Source organism: Brettanomyces bruxellensis, chromosome 5, assembly GCF_011074885.1.
Source record: "Brettanomyces bruxellensis chromosome 5, complete sequence".
Taxonomy (NCBI): domain Eukaryota; kingdom Fungi; phylum Ascomycota; class Pichiomycetes; order Pichiales; family Pichiaceae; genus Brettanomyces; species Brettanomyces bruxellensis.
In genome coordinates this window covers 856,462-881,119 of record NC_054686.1, presented here as the reverse complement: position 1 = coordinate 881,119, position 24,658 = coordinate 856,462, and the positions used below count along the sequence as shown (strand labels likewise).

Genomic DNA, 24,658 nt, shown 5'->3' with positions numbered 1-24,658 from the left:
GTAGAGTTGTGGAAATTATGGTAAGTAGGAATTATTGTATCTCCTGCTTTTTGTACCCATGCTTTTTTTTTATGCCCTTGCTTAAAATGCATTCATTGATTATGTCATATTATTATTACTCGCGTCACTAATTTGCTCGAGCATTCATTATTTTTCGTCCCACTTCACTCTCTTCATTTTCTTATCCACCCACTCCTTCTTCACACTTTCTTCCACAGATAGTTTTCTCTACGATGGACTCATTCGACAACATCCCATTTCCCAAAAACAACATCTTGTATAATGCTGACATTTCTGTTAATCTTCGAGACACGCGTCTGGCAATTGCTCCAGGCAATCTTATGAATGCTTCGAACTTGATGTACGACTACTTGGAACAAATATGCTCATTTGTGTACAAACAAAGCGGGTCCGAGCTCAATTCACTTTCTGAGCTTGTCGAGAATGCCAAAACTGTTCTTTTAGTGAATGATGAGAAATCAAAAGCCTGCCCTTGGTCCGATTACCCGATTCCTCAAAGTTCATCCTCATGGAGTCTATACGATGAATTGTGCACGCTAATCGTTTCATCCGGGTTGATTTACCATCAGATAGCACTTAATACGATTTCTAAAGAGGGCGATAGTCGGATCGGCGACCTGGTATGGAAGAAGGCGGTGAATTGCTTGCAACAGTCCTCATCTCTTACTCAGGCATTCAAGCCATACATTACAGCTGCTCCTCACTCAGACAACATTCTTTACGTTGAGCACTTGAATTCCATACTGCTGCAAATAACTGTGGTGATGAGAAATATCGAAACGCAGTACGAGAATTTGAACACAGACGATGATATTTTGCAAAGTGCATCCCGTTCCAATGCGATATTCATCCGTATACTGGTTTTCATCTATAACGAGGCTGTGAAGCTCGAGAGCTCATCGAGCCCAATGCATTGGGAGATGCCGTATGGATGCTACAAGAAATTTTTGGAGGTTCTCTTGTGCTACTACTCGGCGCTTAACGAATACGGGCAGAACAAGATGGGTGTTGCATTGGCGCTTACGGAGTATGGAATACTTGCAGCATCTGAGCAAAGCAAGACAAAGGCAAGGCTTGGCATACGAAGTAGGAAGGTACTTTCTGGTTCGAAAATTCGAGAGTCGAAACTGTGGCGAGATGAAGTGATACTCAGGAAGAATTTTAAGAGGCATCTACCGGGTGCTTTACAACGGACTCTCACTGAAACAGTTAAGCTTTTGAGAGTAATGTATGTGCGATTTGAGAAGATGAACACGACTCTTAACTTCGATGAAGTGCCGAAGATGGAGGAAATTGAGGAGAAGCATCTTTTTTCTTCGGATAGTCTACCAGGAGGGATGGCAGTTCCGGTTTCCAAGACAAAGCAGTTCCGGCCCACGTGTCTTGGTGGGAAGGAGTTTAGTGAGAGGAAATATTATTGAAGGAAGGGTGTATAGGAATAGGAAGAAATCTATAGAAAATGCTGTATGAAGTACAGTAATGCATATAGCGGCATATTTAGGAATGAAGGAATCTGAGATAATGCATGGAAGAAAACTGTATATTTAGGAATGGTACGAAATCTGGAAGCAAATAATGCTGTATGGGAATAGGAAAAATCTAGGAAAAATACTGTATGTAATGCGTATGGTGGTATGTATATTCAGGAATAGGAAATATGAATGTGAATGAAAAGAATGCTATATATTCAGGAATAGGAAGCAATATAAATGTAAATGAAAAAAATGCTGCATATTTAGGAAAAGGAAGGAATCTGGAAGCAAATAATGCTGTATATTCAGGAATGGTAAGGAAGTATTATTTAATTCAAAGTGTAATGCAAGAAGTACTGCTAAGAATGCTATATATTGCACAACATGGAATCTGGATCAGCGAAAGAAAGGTGCATCTTTCTGAAAGCAAGGAGAGTACTACAGAGATGAAAGCCAATACCGCATAGAGCAGTATACGGGTCCAGAAATACTACCGAAACCAAATGCAAAGTAGAAAACCACGCTCAACCGTAGAGCACCCCAATCTGGTTGCACCAGCTTCCCATAGTCCCGTAGAAGCCAAGCAAGGAAGCCCCGTTTGGAATCATGAATTTGTGCAAAGAGCCACCATTTCCACCATACAAGGGGCTGGTCTTTTTGCTGGTGATGAACTGAATTCCGTCGACCCAGGCCCCGGAGTGGATGGCAACTCCAACGAGTATCTCATCCTGGTCTAGAAAGAAGTCCGAGTAGTGAGACTTGGAGTTGCCGAAGCGGACAGCCGAGTTGTCGCTAAAGAAAACGTCAAAGCCGTCCAAAGCCATTCCGTGGCTGACTCTGATTTGCCTGATGGCCTTTCCCGCAGGGAAAACGGCCGAGACCGGGTTCCCACCGTTTAATCCGTAAAGTGTGCCTTTCTTGGCGAGTCTGTTTCCGGAAATTTTCACGGCGGACGAGTGGTCGACGAGGAATTGGCCAAGATTGTCAACAGACGCCTGGCCACAGCCCAAAGTCAATACCTCGAGGTGGAGGGGCTTGTTTCTCCACTGTGGGGCGAGCTGCTTCTGGATGAGCGAGAAGTTGAGCCGGATGGACTTCTGGGGCCCAATGCCGCTGTAGAATTTCGGCAGATACTCGTAGTGAAGCCGGGACCACTCGCCAACGTGGCATTCCACGAGGTAGATGCCGGTTTCGGACTGCACGTCCAAAGTGTCGCGGTCCACAGCAACGAAATTGGGGCCGGCATCGACACCAGAGCCAATCTTCATGCCCTGGTTGGCGAGGCACAGCCTTGGCTTGAAGTCGAGGTCACCAAAGTCGCGGGAGAGCGAAAACGCCGGGTGGAAGAGAAACCGTACGGCATCAAGACGGTTCCACCCGGGCTCATCGGCCGTGCGGACCGGCCCCCACTGGCCCCGGCCTGTCCGGATGCAGTACATCTCCCTGGACACGAATTTCCGGTCCATGGTGACGTAATCCCGGAGCATCACGCCATTTTCCTCGTGCGGACAGCCCAAGGAGTGGCCGATCTCGTGCAGAAATGCCCCAAGCGTCACACACAGGCACTCCCAGCGAGAACTGCACTCTCCACAGTCGTTGGCCACCTCGTCGGTCGATAATCGCGAGCAGTCCGTGAAACTTCTGTGCACCGACTCCCAGTCCATGGGCCACGAATGCAGCCCGTGCGAGCCGAATATCGCCAACTTGATGCGGTCCGTTCCACCACCCAATGCCGCATGACCAAGCAACGTGTTCTTCTGCTTGCTCCAGTGTGCATCAAGTATCAAAACGGCCGCCAATGCAGGAGTGTGTGCCGTAGAGTCATCAGAAAAATCTCCGCCTGCACTTTTCAACGCTTCAAGGGCAAATTCAAACAACTTGCCGGCGTCCTTGGCGTTCTTGTTCTGCTGTGCGTACTGCATGTCCCTGATTTCGGCAACCGTGTGGCTCGACCGAATAACGTGGATCTTGATCTGGTTTCTCTGCACCCGGGCCTTTTCCTCCTGCGAGCTCACACTGCTCAACCCGGACTCCTCCACAAACTGGAAGCATCTCTTGCCCAGCCCGTTTTTCGCCATCTCATCAAGCGTGAACGCCTGCATGAGCCTGCCGGCCACTCTCAACTTCCGGACTGCCGTATCCAGGCCATTCCCCTGGTACGCTGCCGTTTCCCGCGGGCTGTCGAACGTGCCCTTCGAGTCCTTGCCCAGGAGAACGCAAAGATGCACTTTTGGCGTTTTGAATGTGCCCTCCCCCTCAAATGGTGCACAGTTAAGCCTCATGCTTGTTTCTCCATACACTTTCCCCCCTGCCTTGGGGGCTGCATACCCATTTGCATCCCATGCCCCTTCAACGTGCTTCAACTTGATCGAATTGTAACCCTTTGAAAGATGCAAGTACGCCTTAAAGTACCCGTCCACCACCTCGAAATACTGTGTTGAGAACTTGTCCGATATCGCTGCTATAAGTCCATCCTTGGCACCTGTCGTGTGTCCTTTCAAGATGTAAACCGGCACCGGAAGCTCCTCATAATCGCGCGGAATGTTCTCGAAGCTGAACGACATCGCTGCCTGACTGCAATTGATGTGAAATGTGCTTCCAAATGCCTGAAAATATGGAAAAAGCGTGTATCCAAGTGCTTACAAGTGCTGAGCGTAACCGAAAAAAACAATAAAATATGCCCTGAAATATATCCATATAATTAATATACGATGCTCGCTCGCTCGCTGATTTAAGAAACTATCCCCGGGAAATCTTATCCTCAGTCCATCTCCCTTTTTTTTTTGTTTCACTCATATTTTATTTTTTTGTCTCTTCTATTTTTATTTCGGCAACTGACCTCATCCATCCTCCTGGCTCCAATCCAAATCATCCACCAAAACCACATAAACGAGCTGTGGATGTCTTTTTCCCCAGGCTGCATTTGCATCTCAAATTCTGTCACGCCTACCTGCTCGGAAATATCAAAATAATCCATGAGCCCCGTTTGTTATCAGTAATGGATCATCAACCAAAGCAGGATGGGATTTCATACATTCTTAAACATTTTTAAACTTATTTCAGTTGTTGCCTATTGTTTCATTTTTATTTTTTTATTTTTATTTTTTTTATTTTTTTTTATTTTTTTTATTTTTTTTTATTGTATTTTATTCTTATCCTTTTTTTCACTTCCAACTGGGGAAGCCGGAAACAGCCGGATCAACATCTCCCAACAGCAACTTATATTTTCATACTCTCCAACTTCCCCACACAACCACTACTTGAACTGAGAGCATTAACAAGACCAGCACTAACATTTTGCAATAATTCCATTACCTTCATAGACTCAATTGATCTTCATTCAGAAGACATTCCTTTTTTATTGATAAGCGCCCAAACAGAGGTGAAAGCAATTTATCAACAAAAAATACTACATCTCTCCATATGCAAACCCTGAAGAGTTTTGCTGAGGGTCTGGCAGAAGACACAGCAATTGACAAATTCAATGAACTGGCAGAAAAGTATATAAAGACCAAAAACCCATACATAGAGACTTTGCCAGATGGATCAACAAGAAAGCTAAAACTTCCAGCTAGCGCGACAAAGCAAGAGCAAAAGCAGTGGAAGAAAATCCAGAAGCGAGCATGGTTGGATGACAAATGCTTTATGGGCTGTTACCCGGTTGATTGTGGCTGTGGATTGGGACCAATAATGGTTATTCTTCCAGGAATCGGACCATATTTGATGTATTTGGTTCATTTGAAGTTGATTCAGATGGCCGTTAGTAAATTCCACATCGATGCCGCCACACAGGCAAAGCTTCATGCAAATATCATATTCGATCTTCTTATCACTCTCCCACCCGTGATTGGCTCTTTTTTCGCTTGGTTAAATGGTTGCTCAACGAGAAACGCAGCAATTATCCATACTGAGATCAGAAAGCAGTTGCTGGAGAGAGAAGGCACCCATGAACAGCAAACTGTACCGATTGAAAATGTTGATAACCGGCCTAATGTAAACCACAATAATTCTGGTAACCCAGACATATTTCAAGCAAACCGTCCCGAGCAACAGGAAATCCGAAAAGCATCTGTGAATCAGCAAAGCAGGCCATACAACGAGAATCTGTATGGAAATATGCCTAGAAAGGGCTTGAATACCGGACAGAGCCAACAATACAATACGTACCAGCATGTAAATAGACCTGTGAAGGAGAATAACGATAATCAGCATAAAGATATTCCTCGTTATCCAACTTATATACACAACCATCCAAATCGAACTTCAAACCAACATTACATGAACAGACCTATAGAACATCCTAATAGGCCTCTTCCAGAGATTCCTCACACCACTCCCACAGTCAGCAGATCATACAGCGATAATCCATATTCCACCACCTCTACACCTTTCTCTAGACCTCCTGCATACGGAAATACTTCCAAGTTATCTCAGAAAAAGGAGCAACTTGCAAGTTTGAACCGTCAATCTCAGGTTGCAGACTCTAGAGCTGAATATTATCCGAGCTCTCCCAGACAGGAAACGTATCATCCAGGTACATCTTTATCCAATGGGAGACGAGCTTCACCAAACACCTCTCGGAGACCTCCTCCTGGATATTTCGGTAATTGATATGTATTAGAAAGTTTACAATTGCGAAATTACTCTACACTGAAGATGTGCACAGCTTTACTTTTGCTTTCTTTTGCATACTCGTACTTCTTCCTTTAGTTCTTTCTTTCTGATGTTTTATTTTCCGATAAATGTACTTTATAAATTAATTGCATATAGCTACTCTTTTCTAGCCAAATTCCCACTAATCACAATCCCTAAAACTCACTTCCACTACTCTTATTTTTTGATCAGTGGCTGAACCCTGCTACTACTTGCGGCTGTGCACTATCTAGGAAAAAAAATTGATTGGAAAGTTCCAGAAATTTTCAGGCATGCTCCCTTGCTCATCAAAGCCGTGCGATCTGACGAAATTTTTTATCAAAAAAATTTTTCTCCCATATTCCGCGTAACACAAATCTCAGCTAATGAGATTCCAAAGCCCAAAAAAGGAAAGGCGGCGTTGAAAAGATCATGCGGAATAGTGGGAAGAAATGCTAAATCCAGGGAGATTAATAACAAGAAAAAAAAAAAAAATTCAAATAATAATAATAAGTAAAACAAAAAAAAATTAAGGAAACTTTTCAGCTAGAAGCTTTATAAAAAGATAAAAGAAAGCGCTGAAGGTAAATAGTGTTTCTTGTTGGTGCAAACCGGTGTAGTTCAGATTTGTGCTAAATCTGTTTATAGATAAAAGGGAAAAACCAACCTCTCATATCTATATATACATCTTTTAGGATCACAGGTGGATCAGGTTAAGAAAATCACATTAGGGTGCATAGATCTTAGCATAATTTTTGGTTTAGAGGCAAATAAAATACAAGATACCTACTGAATCAGTATTGCAAAATCTACTAACAGCAGTTTTGAAGTAGCAACATTGATACAGTCGGAGCATATATATTCGAAACACATATAACGCATTTCGAAAGCAAAGAAAATGGTGGCAGACACAAAACTTTATGATACTCTTGGTGTGTCGCCAGATGCCACACCAGCACAGCTGAAAAAGGCATACCGTAAGATGGCCCTCAAATACCATCCAGATAAAAACCACGAGCCCGGAGCAGCTGAGAAGTTTAAGGATATTACGAGTGCATATCAAGTCTTGAGTGATGACAGAAAGAGAGAAATATACGATCAGGTTGGGGAGGAAGGTTTGAAGGGTAACGGAGGAATGGGTGATATGGGAGGTATGGATGGCTCCGATATCTTCTCGCAGTTCTTCGGTTTTGGTGGTGGAAGACAGAGCCAGGGTCCAAAGAAGGGTAAAGATATTAGACATACAGTTAGCTGCACTCTTGAGCAGTTGTACAAGGGAAGAACAGCTAAGCTGGCCTTGAACAAGACGGTGATCTGCAAGGCCTGTAATGGTAAAGGTGGTAAGAACGTGAAGAAGTGTGCCACATGTAATGGTACGGGTATGAAGTTTGTGACGAGGCAGATGGGTCCAATGATTCAGAGATTCCAGACAACCTGTGATGTTTGTCATGGTGAGGGTGACATTATGAACGAGAAGGACAGATGTGGCAAGTGCCATGGTAAGAAGGTTATCGAGGAGAGGAAGATCCTTGAGGTTCACATCAATCCTGGTATGAAGGCAGGTGAAAAGATTGTTTTCCACGGTGAAAGTGACCAGTATCCAGACACGATTGCCGGTGATGTCATTATTGTGGTTGATGAGAAGCCAGACAAGACTTTCACGAGAAAGGGCGACGATTTGTACTATGAGGCCAAGATTGACCTTTTGACAGCATTGGCGGGCGGCCAGATTGGATTCAAGCATCTCAACGGTGATTTCTTGAAGCTTGAGCTTGTTCCTGGTGAAGTTATTGCACCGGAGAGCGTCAGAGTTCTCGAAGGTAAAGGTATGCCTATTGAAAAAATGGGTGATTACGGTAACTTGTTCGTGAAGTTCACCGTGAAATTCCCACCAAACCACTTTGCCAGCGAGCAGCAGTTGAAGAATCTCGAGAAGATTCTTCCTGCCAGACCAAAGCTCCAGATTCCAAAGGGTGCTGAAGTTGATGATTCTTGTCAGCTTGTGGATTATGATCCGGTGAAACATAGCGGCAGAAAGTCACGTGCTGGAAACGGATATTACGAGGAGGACGATGAGGCTGGTGGTCAGCCTAATGTTCAGTGTTCTCAGCAGTAAGCGTGCCATTCACCGGATTCCTTTTATGCTTTTTGTGTAGTTTGATAGAAGCTATTAATCATTGAAAAGAGTGTGTTTGTGTAATGAGCGGTGTAGGGATGTACGCGGATGAGATGGCGATGGGGCACGTGTTTTCCAATGAAATGTCGTTGGATATGTTCTAAAAGAAAATTAGTAAACACTTAGCAGAATTGGCAAATTTCCCTACTTGAATAAACAACTTTAACGTCATTATAAGCTGCCTATTACTTACGAGTTCGAATATTACCGTTGCCTAATATCAAGAAAATACAGCTATTCGTAGTACCAAGAAAATACAGCTATAATAGCAGAAAAATACTACCATTCTTTAATACCAGGAAAATACCATTCTTTAACACCAAAAAATGGCCTCCACTATCAGTAACAATAAATCAATACTGTTATTATATCAACGAAATGCCGCCATTACCAAATACCGATTCATACAACCACTTTGCTTTGTCTGCTCAAAATTTGTCAAGACTTTCTTTTCGGCGTTTATGAAATAAATACACATGCAAATGAATACTGCATACGTAATCGTAGTGAAATTTTGATTAGCTGTGCAAATAGCAAGGCTAGAAGTAAGTAAATTCGAATTTCCTAATCCTAACATACACATATGCCGTTAAGACTGCATTGTAATGTGTGTTGTGAACAATTGTCTTCCGAAATGAAATTTAATTTATTACGCGTCATATTAGTTTACACAATTACCACAGACACATACTCACGTTTAATTTAGCCTGATGAATATTCTAAATATTCTCTAGATAACATTTCCTTCCTACAGGGGCTTTTTTTCCCTCTCCCCTGCCTCTTATTCTCCCTTAGTAAAAGAGGAGAGAGGAATTTTGAGGAGCAAGGAAAAAAAATTTTGCCCTAAACCCTTTGATCGGCAAGACTCATACCCATTTTTTAAGCGTGAATCAAATTGAATGAATGAATAAATTCAGCTCATTATTCTCGCTTTTGATTTATGCACACCCCTTTGATCTGGATGCAGCCATTTTGGAAACAAGTCTCGGTTTCAGCTAGAAACGGTTATTCTAGGAAAGGGATGTCCATACATTATTCTAATCGTTCATGTTTTGCACTACTGTTCCTTTTTTTTTTTTTTCAAATGTTACATGTCATTATATCTTTATACCTCACAATTCACTTTGAAACGCACTGCTTACTGATACAAGCAATGCTTTCTTTCTTAATTTGCTTTAAATTACTTTTTTTTTCTTTTATTTACCTACTAAGGGTCTTTATTATTCCAATTTGCTTCGTGCTTTTTCGGAGCTCTCTAGGTTTCCATATATGACGTATCAAAAAATTTACAAACGCAGATCCTTAGATGTCCTGCATTTCTTTTTTTAGTTCTTTCCCACACTGCCAAGAACTTTTTTTAGAAGGATTTTTTTTTTTCAAAGGAGTTTCGCCAATCCATCTTTTGGACCACGGTCAATAAGTACTGAATAATGTCCCTTTACTTTATTTGGTTTGTTTCCTGACTTTTTTTTTTGGCGTCTGCGTCTCTTTACTACTTTTGTATGTCTGTTAGACCTACTGCTCCTCCCTTTCTAATCTACACGGGTTTGCATACCTTAATAGTCTAGCATCATAAACATCTCCTAAACTTCCAGATTTTTCTTTTCCATACATATAGCATAGCCTGCATTCCCAGCTCCCATCCTGCGTCCAGGTTTTTCACAGTGTGAGACATTTTTCAAGTACTGCCCATCGTAACCAGTTGTGCCTCTTTTGATCATTCTGTTCAGTTTAATCGAAGTCATAACACCAATTTGTTGCATCACAGTTCCAAAAGCTCTCACTTGCATCTTGCATCTCGTCATTTATACCATTGCATTTTCTATCAGATACCATTAGCATTTAGTCATCATGGGAATTCCATCACCAGAGTACGACGCTGTTCTTCTAAGAGAGCATCTATTTGAAGACACGAAGAAGAAGTTTCTAGTCTTGCCGTCCAGTGCAGATGACGGCCATTTCCAGCCAATACGTCGAGTTGGTCTGGGTTTATTCGAATATCATTTTGCACAGGAAGACGAGGTCAGCTCCACTATGGCTACATTCAAAATAGTCTGCTTCGAGTTTTTGCGTGATGTTTGTATTCTGTTGCTTGTATTTGGCTCGTACTGTTTCATCTACAAATGCATGTTTGGAAGTTTCCATATTTTCGGCAAACGTGTCTGCCATAAGAAGAAGTTGTCAGATATTGAAGAAGCATTCCAACCAGAACAGTCTCAGCATACTCCAATGCCTTCTCTCTCATACTCTTTCGACACTGCTTCTCCAAGTCCCCAAGACTCACCTTCCAACGTTTTTATTAGGCGCATTAATCTCCCAGATTACTCTTCTGGCATGAAGGTTTCCGATGGTTATGCATTTAGAGAAGTTGACTCGATTCGTACAGACTAAGCATGAAGTGTGGTTTTCGCAAATAGCTTAGGCAACTGCACTCACAAAAAGAAATTCTTCATGCTTGATTTGTGTGCTGTATGTCATATTGTGCATTTTAGTACCGAAATCCAAATGAAACTGTCGGCGGTCAGCAGTCATCCAATCATATCACTTCATTATACCCTGCTCTCCACACGAGTCATGCCGCCTGATGTCATTTTGGGACGTGAATAGTATTTTTCTGGTCTATTATAGCCAGATTGATCTGGCTGCTTTTTATACCAAGCATATCTCTATGAGGCCTCTCTCTTTTTTATCATTATGTTTATCATGAGCATCGGTATCCACAATCCCATCATCCGGCATGCCTTGTGGGAGCTTTTTCTTTCTACTCCTTATGGTTTGCCGTTCAGCATTGACGTGCTTGCCACGTCTCAGTGTGTGATACTAATAAATTAAATATTTTGCAAATACGCATCTTGTAGCTGCACCCATCATAAACATTCCAATTTAGTTTGCAGTTGTCTATACACTACCGCTTAAAACCAGCAACTCTTTCCATTGCATATCCAGTGAACGTTTTTACCGCTAACATCCAAGTTCAAGAATCTGAACGCACTCAGTGAACTGTTCTCAAGCCCTGTTTCGGCTTGCATTTCATCCCTGACATATCGTAAGGCATTTTTGTTTGATGAACCACTTTTATCATAGTCAGTAACCTCGGACTCCCAAATTACAAGCTTCTCAAAGTCGGCAGGCACCAGATTTCTGCAAAGAAACATTGAATTCTTGAAATTGTCAAATGAATTTGCATACAGCATCAAAACAGTGGCTACCTTAGTCCTGTAGTCAAGAAACCAAATCACAAACCCACTCTCTGGAGTTTCTAACGTTGAACCAAACATTAAATTTGCAGCTTCCTCTTTTGATTGGCCAGCTATCGAATATGCACTGTGCCTGGATCTGTTTAGAAACCACTCGATCGTCCCCYTTTGTGGCTTGAGGCAAAACGAGATGGTGTTCTGTTCAAGTTTCTCGTTGCTGACGTCAGCAACCATCTCTTTCTTAAGTTTAGAGGAATAAACGGCAAGACATTCGTCAAAATTTGTTGTTAGTGGATGATATGCAAAATTGGGCTCCTTTCTGTGTCCATCCAATGCAATATTCACCAATGGAACATGCCGACTTTCGTATCCGAACCTCGAGTAAAACTCACCAACCTCACTGTACAAAAACGAGAAGTCATACTTTCCAGGGAATAACTTTTGCATTTGCTTCACAAGCAACGTCAGCATTCGGCTGGCATACCCCCTAGACCTGTTTTCCGGATAAGTAAAGACAGATCCAATCACGGCTGATAGGCAATTCCTGATTTTTAAGTCTTTATCATTTGAATCTACCACCCATGCATCTCTCACCAATATCTCACACGAAGCAACTATATTGCGTAGTTTGGGATCTTTCGAAACCGGACTTTCGGCCTTACTATCCTTAAGAACCCAATAATAATCACCCCGTTTCTCCTTCGAATAGTCACGGTCTAGATTGCAGAGCGAATGCTTATAGTTGATCTCTTCCCTCTCCAAGTACTGCTCGAGGCTTAATGGTTTGCCCCATGTATCATAGTTTCTCGATTGGCAATACCTGATAACATCCCAATCGTTTGTTCTTTCTAAAGTGATCATGTTGTGAATTTTCCGCAATGAAGAATAATAGAGCGTAGAAGAAAGTAAGTAGATGATAAAGGATATCGGCCAATGAGATAGATGTCTATGTGAGTCTGTAATTGAGTCGCGAATGAAGAAAAATTGAAATATTGAGCATTTGATTCTGAATTTCCCCGCATAAGTAGGGGGGGGAAAAAAAAAAAAAAAATAAAATGTCATCCTTAATCGGTTCCGCATATGGTTGGCTTGAACGATTAGATACAACTTTATTACATTAAAAATATTTAGGTGCTGCATTTAACTTGCAATTATTGTTTACATATTATTCATCTCAACTACCAAAGTTAGTACCATAATGAGACCAGCATGGACAGCAGCCAAGAAAATATTGAGCTCATCAAAGAGATCGCCTCTTTTACCACCTCTAAAACTTTATAGAGAAATACTGAGGGCTCATAGAAAGCTCCCGAAAGCTCAAAAAGAGCTGGGAGACGAGTATGTGAAAGCAGAATTTAGGGCACACAAGAATATCGACAATCCATTACAGATAGTTGGATTTCTATCATCCTGGCAGAACTATTTGGTTGTGGTAAAAAAGAATACACACGATGACTGGAAAAAATACAGAATACCTGAAAAACTCTTAGAAAAGATGAGCGATGACCAGATTATCCAGTTCTATGAGCTTATGAAGGAGACTCGCAACATATACAGTGACAAACATGTTGAAGAAGAGACACGTGTGGAAAAAAGGACGGAGTAACCCACTAGAATTCCACATTTCTGCATTTTAATTATTTCCAAGACTTGAACATTTTTGTATTTAACTAGGTATAATAGAATTCCCTCCACCTGTACATAATTCCATCAGTTGACCTCCCATGTACATTTCCCAGCAAGTAGCAGCATGCCTTTCATCAGCTTTTTGTTTATAGTTAATGTACACCATGTGAACCTTCATTTCGACTAAAATTCACCTTTTAATACCTTCATCTAAAACCCAAACGGATCATCCTCCTCCTTAAAACCATCGAAAAACGTCGTGAACGTAACAATCGTGCCATATATCAAAGATCCACCTAATACTGTCAAAATTGAAGCCTGCTTCGTCATAGTATGGCAATGTAATAGGGATAGCGGTAGGGCAACTGCTGACGTAAGCAGTAGGCTTTCAAGGAAGTGGCCAACATCCGTAGCACCAGATGTTTCACCTTCTTCGTCCATGTCTAAAGAATTATCGTAAACATAATGCGAGTTTATGATTAATATGGGTAAGTGAGCAGTTGCAAACAAGAGAGCGGAAACAATTGGCATCCAGTTGCCCCAAACTGCAGCTGCCAAAACAACCATCAAAAATCCGACTGCCAAAACAGATGAAAGTCCAATTATCTTGGAGACTGGGTTTATTTTCATTGCCATGGTGTATATGTATGTATGTATGTATGTATATGTGTTATTTTACGAGACGCAAGCTTTTGGAAACACTAGTATCAACTGCGCCACGTCAATGTGTATGTATGTAATTCCAATTATGTTTACAGAGCTTAATTTGCTTGGTTTGCGATCTTTCAAATAGCTCGAGAGGTCCTAATTGATAAGTGGCTGTGAATATATCGGAGAACAGAAGATTGCAAAAATAACACACGACAGATACGAAGCATCAGACAATGTGGTGCAGGGATGCAACAGAACGGCCAATGTTGTCGGGATAGGGGCTTATCTGTGAAGTTTGGAAATAATGCAAGTGTAGAGGTAATTGTAACGCTTCATTGATGAATATAGCAAGATGGGTAAATGTTCAATAAGAAGGATGAGGAAGAGATGGAACTTAAAATGAATAGGGAGGAAAAGCAGGACTTAAATAGCAGTAGGTAGCTAGCCAGAGGAAGAATAGATTTGGAAAAAAAATAAAAAATCAAGTAAATTGAATGCTGAGGGAAAAGTTCAGCCCTCAATCTACAAGGGCAAAGAAATTGAATGTGGATCAGTACCACAAACATTAAGCATAGCACTGTTTGCCATATTTGAGATTCGACACATTACTATAAATACAAGAAGTTTTCAGCAAAACACACGGGATTTCTTTCGAGGCAAATATTATAAGTAGCTTGCAAATATGGTAAGTAAAGTTGGAGTTGAGTCTTTTATAGACAACAAACATGAGAACACATTATCGGGCACGAAATTACTAACAAAACCACTTCTGGCCACAGTTCAGAAACAATTATGATAACGACGTGACGACATTCTCGCCGACGGGTCGTATTTTCCAAGTGGAATATGCTTTAGAAGCAATCAAGCAAGGATCAGCAGCGGTGGGGCTTGCGTCGAAAAACCACGTTGTATTAGTGGCTCTGAAGAGGAATGCGGAGGAGCTAGGCTCATACCAGAAGAAAGTCATCAAGATAGATGAGCACATGGGTGTGGCATTGGCGGGATTGGCACCGGATGCCCGAGTTCTTTCGAATTTCTTACGTCAGCAGGCAATGACTTCTAAAATGGTGTTTAACCGGCCATTGAGCGTGGCAAAAGCTGTTTATTCGATTGCAGACAAGGCTCAGGACAACACACAGAGTGCCGGCGGACGGCCGTATGGTGTTGGGTTGCTTATTGCAGGTGTGGATGAGAGCGGACCACATTTGTACGAATTCCAACCTTCAGGATCGGTGTTGGAGTATTACGGAACGGCAATAGGGGCCAGATCGCAGGCTGCACGGACATTTTTGGAGGATAACTACGAGAATTTTGCCGATGCAACGAAGGAAAAGCTCATTGAGTATGGTTTGACTGCCTTGAGAGACACTTTGGCCCAGGATAAGGAGCTCAATCTACACAATACGACAGTTGCAGTTGTTGGAAAAGACGAGCCACTCAAGGTTTATGACGATGATGAAGTTCAGCAATGGCTTGATTTGTTGGACACGCTTTCAAACAGCAGACACAGAGCTGCTGATGATGATGATGACAGTAGCAGTGACAGTGGAGACGATGGAGATGATGGTAAAGATAACAAGGAGGCAGAGAAGAAGGAAGATGGTGACGGCGACAAGATGGATACCGATTAGATGATGCTGCACTTTGTAGATGAGTACTCTTAGATGCAGATATAATGCACAAAATACTGTTATAAACGTGATGCTAGTGCGGAAACTCTTTTCATAAGCATGCAGACAAAACTACTGTTAAATAAACTCTTTGTAAGTTGCAAGTTGCAAGCAAAGTGACTCTTAGATAAGTTGCTTCTACAGAGAAAGCATGTAAGGTACAAAGCCCATGTAACTACGCAGGGGAATACATTTTCAATCACGCTAATGTCCATAACTGTAACCTCAACTGTAACTAAAGCTGACCTCGAACCCAGGACTGTAAACCACCTCCTGGCAATCCTCGTTTGGCACTCCATTTTCATGCACCAAAACGGCAAAATCAAGATGTCCCTTACTGCCTATTGCCACCATTGGTGCATGCCACGTACCTGCCGCGTATGTCACCGATTGGTCGCCTCTGCAAACAAAAGCCTCAGCTTTTTCCACCAGAGGCAGATCGTCGAAATTCGGGTCGTTCGGGGCACAAATCACCACAAACGCCTTTTCACCGGCATCCCGACCCATCGGCACAAACGTCTGCGTGGAATATGGATGGCGTTCAAGAACTCTGCCTGTGTAAACTTGTTGATCGTGCTCTTTTTGCACAATGTACTTTTTTGGCGGAGTACACCGAAAAATGTTCCAATTGGCAGTCGCAAGCTTGCCGGACGGTGCATGAGAGCTGTTGTTTACCACTGGAGCAACTTTGAGCAACTTGACGGCTGTGCCTTGGTTGGCGTTTGACGTTTTTGCAGTTCGTATCTGTTCATCTGCAGAAAAGACATATCCAAACTTGGCGAACGACTTGGGGGTCAAGGGCTGTGCTGGTATGAGTATATGTGAAGAGAGTGATAATTCTTTGATGACAACCATGATGCATGAGTGGTGAAATGGAAAAAATTGGGGATTTCTGGTTGTAGTTGGCTGAATGTATACTTGAATGTGCGTTTGAGTGAATGTTTGAATATATTTATATGACATATTTTTTTCACCCGCATCACCCTCCGTTCGGAGAAGGCCGAGTAATTTGGGTAGTATGAGGATATGAAATGAATCATTCAACATACTTTCGGTGTATTACTGAATAAGCTTTGGTATACTATTACCCAAAAGTATAGGTGATATTACTACAAAGGAGAGGTATATTTACTCTAACGTATCAGTACAGTTAATCAGCGTGATATGGTCAATTGTTTAAGTTACTACTTTAGGAATATGTCAGTGAGTAAAGTATTTTGCCGAAGAAATAAAAGATGCAAAGTAAAAGAGATAGATAAAACAAAAATGCGCATGCTTCAATCCTAGTGATTGTATGTTGGGTATATAGTTAAGTGGTGTAGTTCAGACACGACTACCGATGAATATAGTATCTTAGGATTACTCCATGTTCTTATTAGTGAATCCTTTAAGGTAGCATGCAACATTTCATAGTATTTTTGGAGGAATCCTATGTTGTAGAATTAACAACTTCAATGTATTTAAAAAAAGAATCGCTCACTTCCGATAATTCAGTAGTGTTCGGAAAATAACGTTCACTTAATTAAGTAGTATTCAAAGATAATGCTCACTTCGTTTCAAGGAAGCATTATCAACTAGAAGAACTTCAAACCAGCTGAACAGCCACTCCCATGTATAGTAATATCTTTGACGTAAAGTTGTATATTTAAAGCAATCACACTAAAGTACTTGAGCATTCATATGGCGAGCATAATCAGATCATGTTACAAATAAAAATTCATTACTACTTGCGGCAGCCTTCATTTGCAAGCTTGTCAGCCATTTCATTACCTTCGATGCCTTGGTGTCCAGGAACATGCTTGAACTCCAATTTGTCATAGCCCTTATCATTATAGATTTCGTTAAGCTTGTCAATTTTATTCAAGCAAGGTTCAATCACATCTCTGTTCTCCACCGGTTTTCCAGATGATCCCCTCCAGCCATTCTCCCGCCACCGATTGCCCCAATCAGTCAAAGAGTGTATTGTGTACATCGAGTCGGTTGCAATATTATACTTTTTGTCTACACCACCAGTCAAAATTTTGTCAACGGCAGTATCAACACCCATGATTTCAGCTCTCTGATTGGACTGCTTATTGCCTCTCAATGGGGCAGCGACATTTCTGGAGTCGTTATGGCCGAAAAAAACGCCGTATCCGGCAACAGACTTGCTTTGGTCTTGATTGTTCTTCGATGCACCATCAGTGTAAACCCAGTGAGATGAAGAGTCACTTGATTTTTGACCTGAAGAACCACTCGATCCTCTTCCTGAAGAAGCAGTCGACTTTTGGCTCGAATATGAGCCAGAATAGCCTCCTCCGTAAGAGGGAGTAAATGAAGATCCCCCAGAATATCCCCTAGAATATCCTCCACTAGATGATCCCCCGCTGGAAGAAGCATCTCCAGAACTGCTGGAATTGCCCCCAACATACGCTTCAGCTTCAGCACGCGAATTAAAGCCTTTGAATTGAGAGTTGGAGTAACCGTTCACTGAACTTTTACAACTAGACCAGTCTGAAAAGACACCATTCTGTCTGCCATTTGCAACTGCGTAGTATTTTTTCCCCATATTAACAGCTGTCGTGTGAATGTAATAAAGTTGTCTTATGTTTGTCGTCAATGTTATATTTGCAAAGGGTGCTAACTTTATATAGATTGGTTTTCATCAAATACGCAGACAGGTCAAGAAATTGAACCGGGAAAACGTACAGACTCAAGCAGGTTTGTACCTATTGAAGCACTTGGATTGCGTTGAAAAGAAAAGAAAGGTATTATTTGGTGGAATGTACCTAAGTGAGAAAGAGGAAAAGAAAAAGTGGAGGATGTCGTCAGTGCCCGCTAATATTTGTTGCGCGATAATTTCGATGAGTTAACTTTTATTCTGATTATATTGTGAGGGGTCAATTGAACACCTATCGGTTTAAAGCCAGATAAAATATTACTGAATTCACTTACCTGATTAGGTAACACGGACACGTATCAGTAGAATTAACTGATGAGATGCGCGGACAGAAAATAAGCGTACTGAAATAGCAGTAGAACAATAGGAAAGGGGCCACATTGGAATAATCTGATTAGTATTCCTTTTTGGCATACGATTGTTATGACATGAAATTGTGAGAGAAAAAGAACAAGTGACATTTTTCATTTAATAAAAATGCATATCCCTCCGTCTTCTGATACAGATACAAGTTGAGACGAATAGAATGATGCACAAATATAATTGTGAACAGATAACAGTTATAAGATAAGATAGGTGAAAGAAGATAATAAGTATCCAAAATAAATATATAGGATCATTAGATGGATTTGGTAATCTTCTCACGAATCCTTTAACATCATGTTGTCGGAAATAGTATTTGTTATCTTTAGTCCGATCTTCACATACATAATTTAATTGCCAGAAAAAATAGTATCAGTTACTCAGTTATAGAGAAATTTGCTTTTCTCAGGTTATCCTTTCTTTTCAGGAGGCAAAAATATTTAAATATGTTGCTTAACCAGGTAACACTGATGTTACTTTTTGAAGAGTATATACAATCTTTTGAACTTCGTTAAGATGCTATAAGGACTTGTTCTGCACACATAATTAATTCTTGAGTTCGCTATTGTATACTGTCGTGAGACAACCGCTTCACTCTAGTTTGGGGATGTTTTATTTGAAAAGCTATTTCTTTTGGTATAATGTCATTTGTTCTGAAGTTCCTTGCAAAGGGGTAATTCTGCCGTTAAAACTTGTACACAGTAATACATTAGGAGAGTGGTTGGGTATTAAATAACATTACCCAGTGATATCCCATTTTCCTGTGTATGTAATACTTGTAAGCGTTTAAATATTGGGCAGATTTCTTTTCCAATCACACATTCTCAACAATATAAAGCAACTAGTTCAACTTAATCTCACCTAGGAATTTTGATGAAACACCTGCCTACTCAACATCAAAAAGCATTTGGAAGCACTCATTAACAATAGAAAGTGTTGCTGACCCACTCGATATCAAAAAAGTATTTAAAAGTATCATTAAAAATAAGTACAGAAAGCTTTACTAGCATCATCAAAAAGTATTTAGAAGCATTCATAATAGAGGGCTTTACTACTCCGCTCATCATCAAATGATATTTAGAAGCTGTTAAAGTTAGTGTTACCAGATTTATATATTGTTTCGATATTTATTGTAGTATGTAATAGATAGTATGTATAATGATAGACAAAAGGGAATATCTTCACTTTATATAGATGTGGTTCTCGTATTGATCAGATGATATAACAATACCATCTTCACTTACTTGAACTCCATTGTTCGAGAGCTACATTGTTTTGACAGAAGCATTCATTAGCAATAAGTACAGAAAGTTTTAACCCTACTCAGCACGCAGAAACCATTATTACTCACATCTTACTCCTATGAGCCCCCTCGGGTGTGGTAACGGGCCACTGGTAGCCGCCAGCACGTCCCTGGTAGACGTAGCCGTTTTTAGCCAAGTAATCGTTCAACTGGGGAGGTCCTCTGGAGCCGTAAGGATAAGGAACAGGGTCAGGACCATCAGGACCCTCGAGATACTCCAAAAGAGGCGTGAAAAGAGACCAGGAGATGTCCAACTCGTCATCACGGACGAAATTGGAGTGGTTGTCGTTCAACGCATCACGAATCAAGGACTCGTAGGCCTGTGGAATGTAGAACTTGTTGTACCGCTGGCTGTATGTCAAGTCCAAGTCACTGACGACCATGCGGTTGGAAACACCTGGAATCTTGGTGTTCATCTTCATGTACATGGCCTCGTTTGGCTGCACACGAATCACGAGCTCGTTCCGGCTCACGTGCGAAAAAATGCCGTTTTTCGTCTCCTTAAACTGGACCCGGATCTCGACTTTTCCCTCATTTAGTGCTTTTCCAGCCCGGAGAATCACCGGAACACCCTCCCACCTCTCATTGCATATCTCCAAAGTCAGTGCTGCGTACGTAATGCACTTAGAACCGGGCTGAACGGTTTTATCATCGAGGTATCCGGGCTTTTTCCCGTCCTCGGACCTCGCATACTGGCCAACAAGCACATTTTCCTTGTTCAACGGCTTTATTGCACGCAGAAGATGCACCTTCTCGTTCCGGATGGACTCGGCATCGCCGGAAATAGGCCTTTCCATGGCCAAAAGCGTCAAAACCTGAAGCAAGTGGTTCTGGATCACGTCCCGAATAATCCCTATGTTGTCAAAATATCCTCCCCGGCCCTCTGTGCCGAACGGCTCCTTGAACTCGATCTGGATGCTGCTGATGTACTGGTTATTCCAGCAAGCATGAAGAAACGAGTTGGCAAAACGAAGCGGGATCAAGTTCTTCACCATCTCCTTGCCCAAGTAGTGATCTATCCGGAAAAGCTCGTCTTCTTTCCAAAGTGGAGCCAACTTTTCCTGCAACTCGCGTGCTGTCGCGAGGTCTCGGCCAAACGGCTTCTCCACAATCAACCTTGCAACCCCCTTTTTCCCCGGATGGCAGTATTTCCGCACTCTTTCGGCCACAGGGATGAAAACTGCAGGCGGGAGAGCCAAGTAGAAGAGTCGGTGAGGTCGATCGACGCATCTCGACGCCTCGAACTCCTCGATGCCTACCGTCAACTTCTTGTATCCTTCAGGCTGGTCGTACTGGGCACTTTCGTACGTGCACATGTCCAAAAAACGCCCCACTAGGTCTTGCGCTCCGTCTCGAATGTCGAAATGCTCCTTTATCCTGCTGTGGAACTCCTCAACTGTCATTTTTGTCCTTGCATACCCGATAATCCGGGTTGTGTCAGACAGATATCCTTCTCTAAAAAGCCCAAAGAGGGCTGGAAATGTCTTTTTTCTGGCCAAGTCGCCTGATGCTCCAAACACCACGATCACTGTATTTTCTTTGAATGGAATTGCTGTCATGATTTGATTTGTCTGCAATAATGAAATGGTGAAATGGTGAAATGGCGAAATGATGAAATGATGCAATTGATAAATCAGTGATTGATCTGCGATATATTTGTGATAAGTCTGCAATAGATTTGTGATAAAGGTACTAATTCTGTGATAAATCTTGACAAATCCGTGATAATGTGCAGTAAATCCAGAATAAATGTACAGTAACTCTGGAATAAACCTGGAATAAACCTAGAATGAATCTCCTATATATGATATACTTGTATGCTAATTTTGCCCTGTTACTTAGCCAACTTGTGCATATAACACTATACCTGTACTATTTAACCTAATATACCTCCTGTGCTGCTTTGTAATTATTCCCACTCTGCAATTGCCCCACTAATTAACTATTATCACTCGCGCAATTATTACGGTCCCTGTAAACTATTGTCTCTGTATTTAGCAAAACAAAATATTGAAAAAGCAAGAAACTTCTAACAAATAACTAACTGGGATGTATCCTCTTTATATACGAGTTTGAAAAAAAAATATGAGGCCATCGAAAACACAATTCACCAGCAGACTCGGTGTTTTAACTCAAATCTGCCATTATTTTGTGTTCTTGCCTTCGCAAAGTTGCTGATAGCAGCCATGATGACGCTATTTTTCTCAATATTGTTTTTTTTTTTGATTTTTTGGTTCTCGCTCCGCAACAATACACTCCAGATGCTTATTAATTCTCAATTAAGAAACCTGCAAAAAAAAAAACGGATTGCTGATACTCGGACCCGGATTAAATTTCTGTCCATCGACTAGTTCTTTCCTCTATTTTCGAACCAATCATAGAACTGGTTGAAGAATTGCATTTATATATACAGCATTCTGGTGCAAATTTTGTTGATGGCAGATTCACAATAGCGTCCATCTCATTTCATCATTTTAAACGAATTAAATTTATTCATTATCTTTCCCATTATCTCATCCAGCCTCCGCACTCCGAAAAATAACGGACTGCGCGCACCGGATTATTCACAGCCCTGAAAAAGTGCATAATATTGATTTTTTACCTCCTTTTTTTTTTCCCCCTATTCCCCACAACCACCGACCGCTACAGACGCGTCGCCCATACGAATGCTTCACCATGTAGAAGTCATAGCAATAGTAGCGTTGTCCTTTGGAGCTTCCACACGCTGAAATCTCGCCTTCAGAAGTCTGCTACTGCACACAGTAAAGTTCTCGAGCCAGTCCTGAACCCATTTCTCAAGCTCATCAGTGCCTATGTCGCCATTTGGAATGCTTCTGTACTTTTCCAAAACTTGCTCCACCCATATTTTCGCCGAATGATGATCCTCAGGGCCACTGATCAGTCCCCCGCCATTAATGCATCCATGTGGGCATGCCATAACCTCGATCAGCTCGCATTCTAGAAGATTTACTCGCTGTCCCGCATGCTCGTGGTCACGTGACCCGTGCTCTGGATCTGCGTGTCCCTTTTGCATTCTTCTTCTTCTTAAGACGGCCCTACCCCTTCCGCTAGTCCGTGGCCCCTTTTGGGATGACAGCTTAATCTTTCTGACCATATTCTGGATATTTCTAAAGCCGTTTACCACGGCACTTCTGGCCACAACCTGTTCTGAGACCTTGTTGACCAATTGAAGCTCGTATATATCCGGATTTCGACCCTCCAGCTCTCTGATTTCAAAGCAATCCGCACTAGCAGCCTGTCTGTGCATTAAGGTTGCCAAATAGTGGTACGCATAGCCACCAGATGCCGATCCCTCATCGTTTGTCCAAGATTCGACCGGATACAGCCAATTATGGGGAGCAAATCGCTCATACAGAGCCCCCAAATCGGCATACGAGGAGTCTGCACATGCCTTAGCAATAAGCTGGTCCAAGTCAATCTTCAGATCTTCCAATAGATGCAAAACCTCCTTGGGTGTGATCACAGTGTCCACATCCACCTGCTCATCTGTTTCCTGACGGGCAGCCTCTAGTTTTTTGTCAAAGCACGGCATTACTGACAACCCGTACACCTCCTTTGGCTTGATATGCAGCTCAGCTGCAGTTGTACGCTTGAGAAGAAGACCTGTGATCTGTTGAGGAGATTTGGTGTTGTCCAAGTATGGAAGAAGGAAAGGATGTGTTTTCTCCACATACATCAGCCATCCAGGGCATATCGACGTCAATATCGGTTTCTTGTGGTCTTTATCCCCCTTCTGGGATGCGTCAATCACCTGCTGACACATCTGTTTGAGGCTTATCCGCCGGCCAAGTCCGGTCCCCACCACTTTGGCAAAACCAAGTCTTTCAACGAACAATTTGATCAACACACGGTCCACATCAGCCACAGAAAGATGCAATGCATTTGAGAGCGATGCTCTGGCCTGGTGGCTAATGCTTGCCACGAAGATTTTCTGTCCTTTGTACTTTTCCATCGCTTTCATAAACTCTTTATGTGAATGCTGCTGCATCAACACCTCTTCCGAAGACGTTATACATCCCGAGCATGCAAGACAGTCCGATAGGGATATCTGGGCTCGCTGCAAACGCCTTGTTTCGCCCTCCTTGTTCACTTCCACGGGCTTTCCCTGGGTATCTATCTCGATTTCAAGCTTTTGACCTTTTTCGCCTTCATTTCCTTCATTGCTGCCTTTAACCGGCTTAATGCACGCCACACTTGGCGTGATGAAGTCGTTCAAATCGTCTGCAGAAAGAAGCGCACTCATTCTATGCTGCCTGCTAAAATGCAATAAAAATCAGTCTCTTTGAATTGTGCTGTAAGGTGAAGAGACACTGATAGTTTGCGGAGAATATCAGGTATCTATATATATGATAAGACGAGGTGAAAAAAAAAAAAAAAAAAAAAAATTAGACGATGAAAAATATCGGCGATAAAGATCGCGAATCACACATCTAACATTACAAATATGCACTGTCCAGCATGGTCCCGGTAGCATACTAGCATGCTACTTTAATTATAGATCCCCTTGCGGAATAGTGCGCTTTCTGTGTATGGCGATGAACTTAGGTCGGGATTTTAAAACAAATGAAGAATAAGCATTCTTGGTGCACTCAGCACTAATCTGCTGTGTTATTATGTGACTGAGAGTCGGAGAATTAATAACTAATTGCACTCACCATATGATTATGTAACGATCATTAAGCTGAAACCAGGTCTTGGTAAGTAGACGGATGCCAAATACTCAAAGTGGTGATTACGTAAACTGAAACTGAGGGATGTGCAATCGAAGCAACCATATACATACGAAGGATTCAATAAATAAGAGCATGCCTAGTTTCAGTTGGGCTACTTGTGACCATTTTACTGTACAAAAACAAATGCTTTAGGT

The 24,658-nt window shown here is 41.9% G+C and overlaps 13 protein-coding genes across 13 annotated transcripts; 6 read left to right on the top strand and 7 right to left on the bottom strand.

Moving 5' to 3' along the window:
• Positions 1-233: 233 nt before the first annotated feature.
• BRETT_004416 (uncharacterized protein) lies at positions 234-1,442 on the top strand (the record flags this gene model as incomplete). Its single annotated transcript, XM_041282912.1, has 1 exon — positions 234-1,442. The coding sequence occupies one exon, from the start codon at positions 234-236 to the stop codon at positions 1,440-1,442; it is 1,209 nt and encodes a 402-aa protein (XP_041135688.1).
• A 575-nt stretch (positions 1,443-2,017) lies between these two features.
• BRETT_004415 (uncharacterized protein) lies at positions 2,018-4,057 on the bottom strand (the record flags this gene model as incomplete). The annotated part of the gene is made up of 1 exon (XM_041282911.1): positions 2,018-4,057. One exon carries the CDS (start codon positions 4,055-4,057, stop codon positions 2,018-2,020), a length of 2,040 nt encoding a protein of 679 aa, XP_041135687.1.
• An 859-nt stretch (positions 4,058-4,916) lies between these two features.
• Positions 4,917-6,104, top strand: BRETT_004414 (uncharacterized protein; the record flags this gene model as incomplete). The annotated part of the gene is made up of 1 exon (XM_041282910.1): positions 4,917-6,104. One exon carries the CDS (start codon positions 4,917-4,919, stop codon positions 6,102-6,104), a length of 1,188 nt encoding a protein of 395 aa, XP_041135686.1.
• A 919-nt stretch (positions 6,105-7,023) lies between these two features.
• BRETT_004413 (uncharacterized protein) lies at positions 7,024-8,241 on the top strand (the record flags this gene model as incomplete). The annotated part of the gene is made up of 1 exon (XM_041282909.1): positions 7,024-8,241. The coding sequence occupies one exon, from the start codon at positions 7,024-7,026 to the stop codon at positions 8,239-8,241; it is 1,218 nt and encodes a 405-aa protein (XP_041135685.1).
• Positions 8,242-10,152: 1,911 nt separating this feature from the next.
• Positions 10,153-10,692, top strand: BRETT_004412 (uncharacterized protein; the record flags this gene model as incomplete). Its single annotated transcript, XM_041282908.1, has 1 exon — positions 10,153-10,692. One exon carries the CDS (start codon positions 10,153-10,155, stop codon positions 10,690-10,692), a length of 540 nt encoding a protein of 179 aa, XP_041135684.1.
• Positions 10,693-11,213: 521 nt separating this feature from the next.
• BRETT_004411 (uncharacterized protein) lies at positions 11,214-12,359 on the bottom strand (the record flags this gene model as incomplete). Its single annotated transcript, XM_041282907.1, has 1 exon — positions 11,214-12,359. The coding sequence occupies one exon, from the start codon at positions 12,357-12,359 to the stop codon at positions 11,214-11,216; it is 1,146 nt and encodes a 381-aa protein (XP_041135683.1).
• A 337-nt stretch (positions 12,360-12,696) lies between these two features.
• Positions 12,697-13,104, top strand: BRETT_004410 (uncharacterized protein; the record flags this gene model as incomplete). Its single annotated transcript, XM_041282906.1, has 1 exon — positions 12,697-13,104. One exon carries the CDS (start codon positions 12,697-12,699, stop codon positions 13,102-13,104), a length of 408 nt encoding a protein of 135 aa, XP_041135682.1.
• A 230-nt stretch (positions 13,105-13,334) lies between these two features.
• BRETT_004409 (uncharacterized protein) lies at positions 13,335-13,760 on the bottom strand (the record flags this gene model as incomplete). Its single annotated transcript, XM_041282905.1, has 1 exon — positions 13,335-13,760. One exon carries the CDS (start codon positions 13,758-13,760, stop codon positions 13,335-13,337), a length of 426 nt encoding a protein of 141 aa, XP_041135681.1.
• A 697-nt stretch (positions 13,761-14,457) lies between these two features.
• On the top strand, positions 14,458-15,406 carry BRETT_004408 (uncharacterized protein; the record flags this gene model as incomplete). The annotated part of the gene is made up of 2 exons (XM_041282904.1): positions 14,458-14,460; positions 14,555-15,406. 2 exons carry the CDS (start codon positions 14,458-14,460, stop codon positions 15,404-15,406), a joined length of 855 nt encoding a protein of 284 aa, XP_041135680.1.
• Positions 15,407-15,670: 264 nt separating this feature from the next.
• On the bottom strand, positions 15,671-16,300 carry BRETT_004407 (uncharacterized protein; the record flags this gene model as incomplete). Its single annotated transcript, XM_041282903.1, has 1 exon — positions 15,671-16,300. One exon carries the CDS (start codon positions 16,298-16,300, stop codon positions 15,671-15,673), a length of 630 nt encoding a protein of 209 aa, XP_041135679.1.
• An 868-nt stretch (positions 16,301-17,168) lies between these two features.
• Positions 17,169-17,993, bottom strand: BRETT_004406 (uncharacterized protein; the record flags this gene model as incomplete). The annotated part of the gene is made up of 1 exon (XM_041282902.1): positions 17,169-17,993. The coding sequence occupies one exon, from the start codon at positions 17,991-17,993 to the stop codon at positions 17,169-17,171; it is 825 nt and encodes a 274-aa protein (XP_041135678.1).
• A 1,821-nt stretch (positions 17,994-19,814) lies between these two features.
• On the bottom strand, positions 19,815-21,329 carry BRETT_004405 (uncharacterized protein; the record flags this gene model as incomplete). Its single annotated transcript, XM_041282901.1, has 1 exon — positions 19,815-21,329. The coding sequence occupies one exon, from the start codon at positions 21,327-21,329 to the stop codon at positions 19,815-19,817; it is 1,515 nt and encodes a 504-aa protein (XP_041135677.1).
• A 1,112-nt stretch (positions 21,330-22,441) lies between these two features.
• Positions 22,442-24,034, bottom strand: BRETT_004404 (uncharacterized protein; the record flags this gene model as incomplete). Its single annotated transcript, XM_041282900.1, has 1 exon — positions 22,442-24,034. The coding sequence occupies one exon, from the start codon at positions 24,032-24,034 to the stop codon at positions 22,442-22,444; it is 1,593 nt and encodes a 530-aa protein (XP_041135676.1).
• Positions 24,035-24,658: the final 624 nt, after the last annotated feature.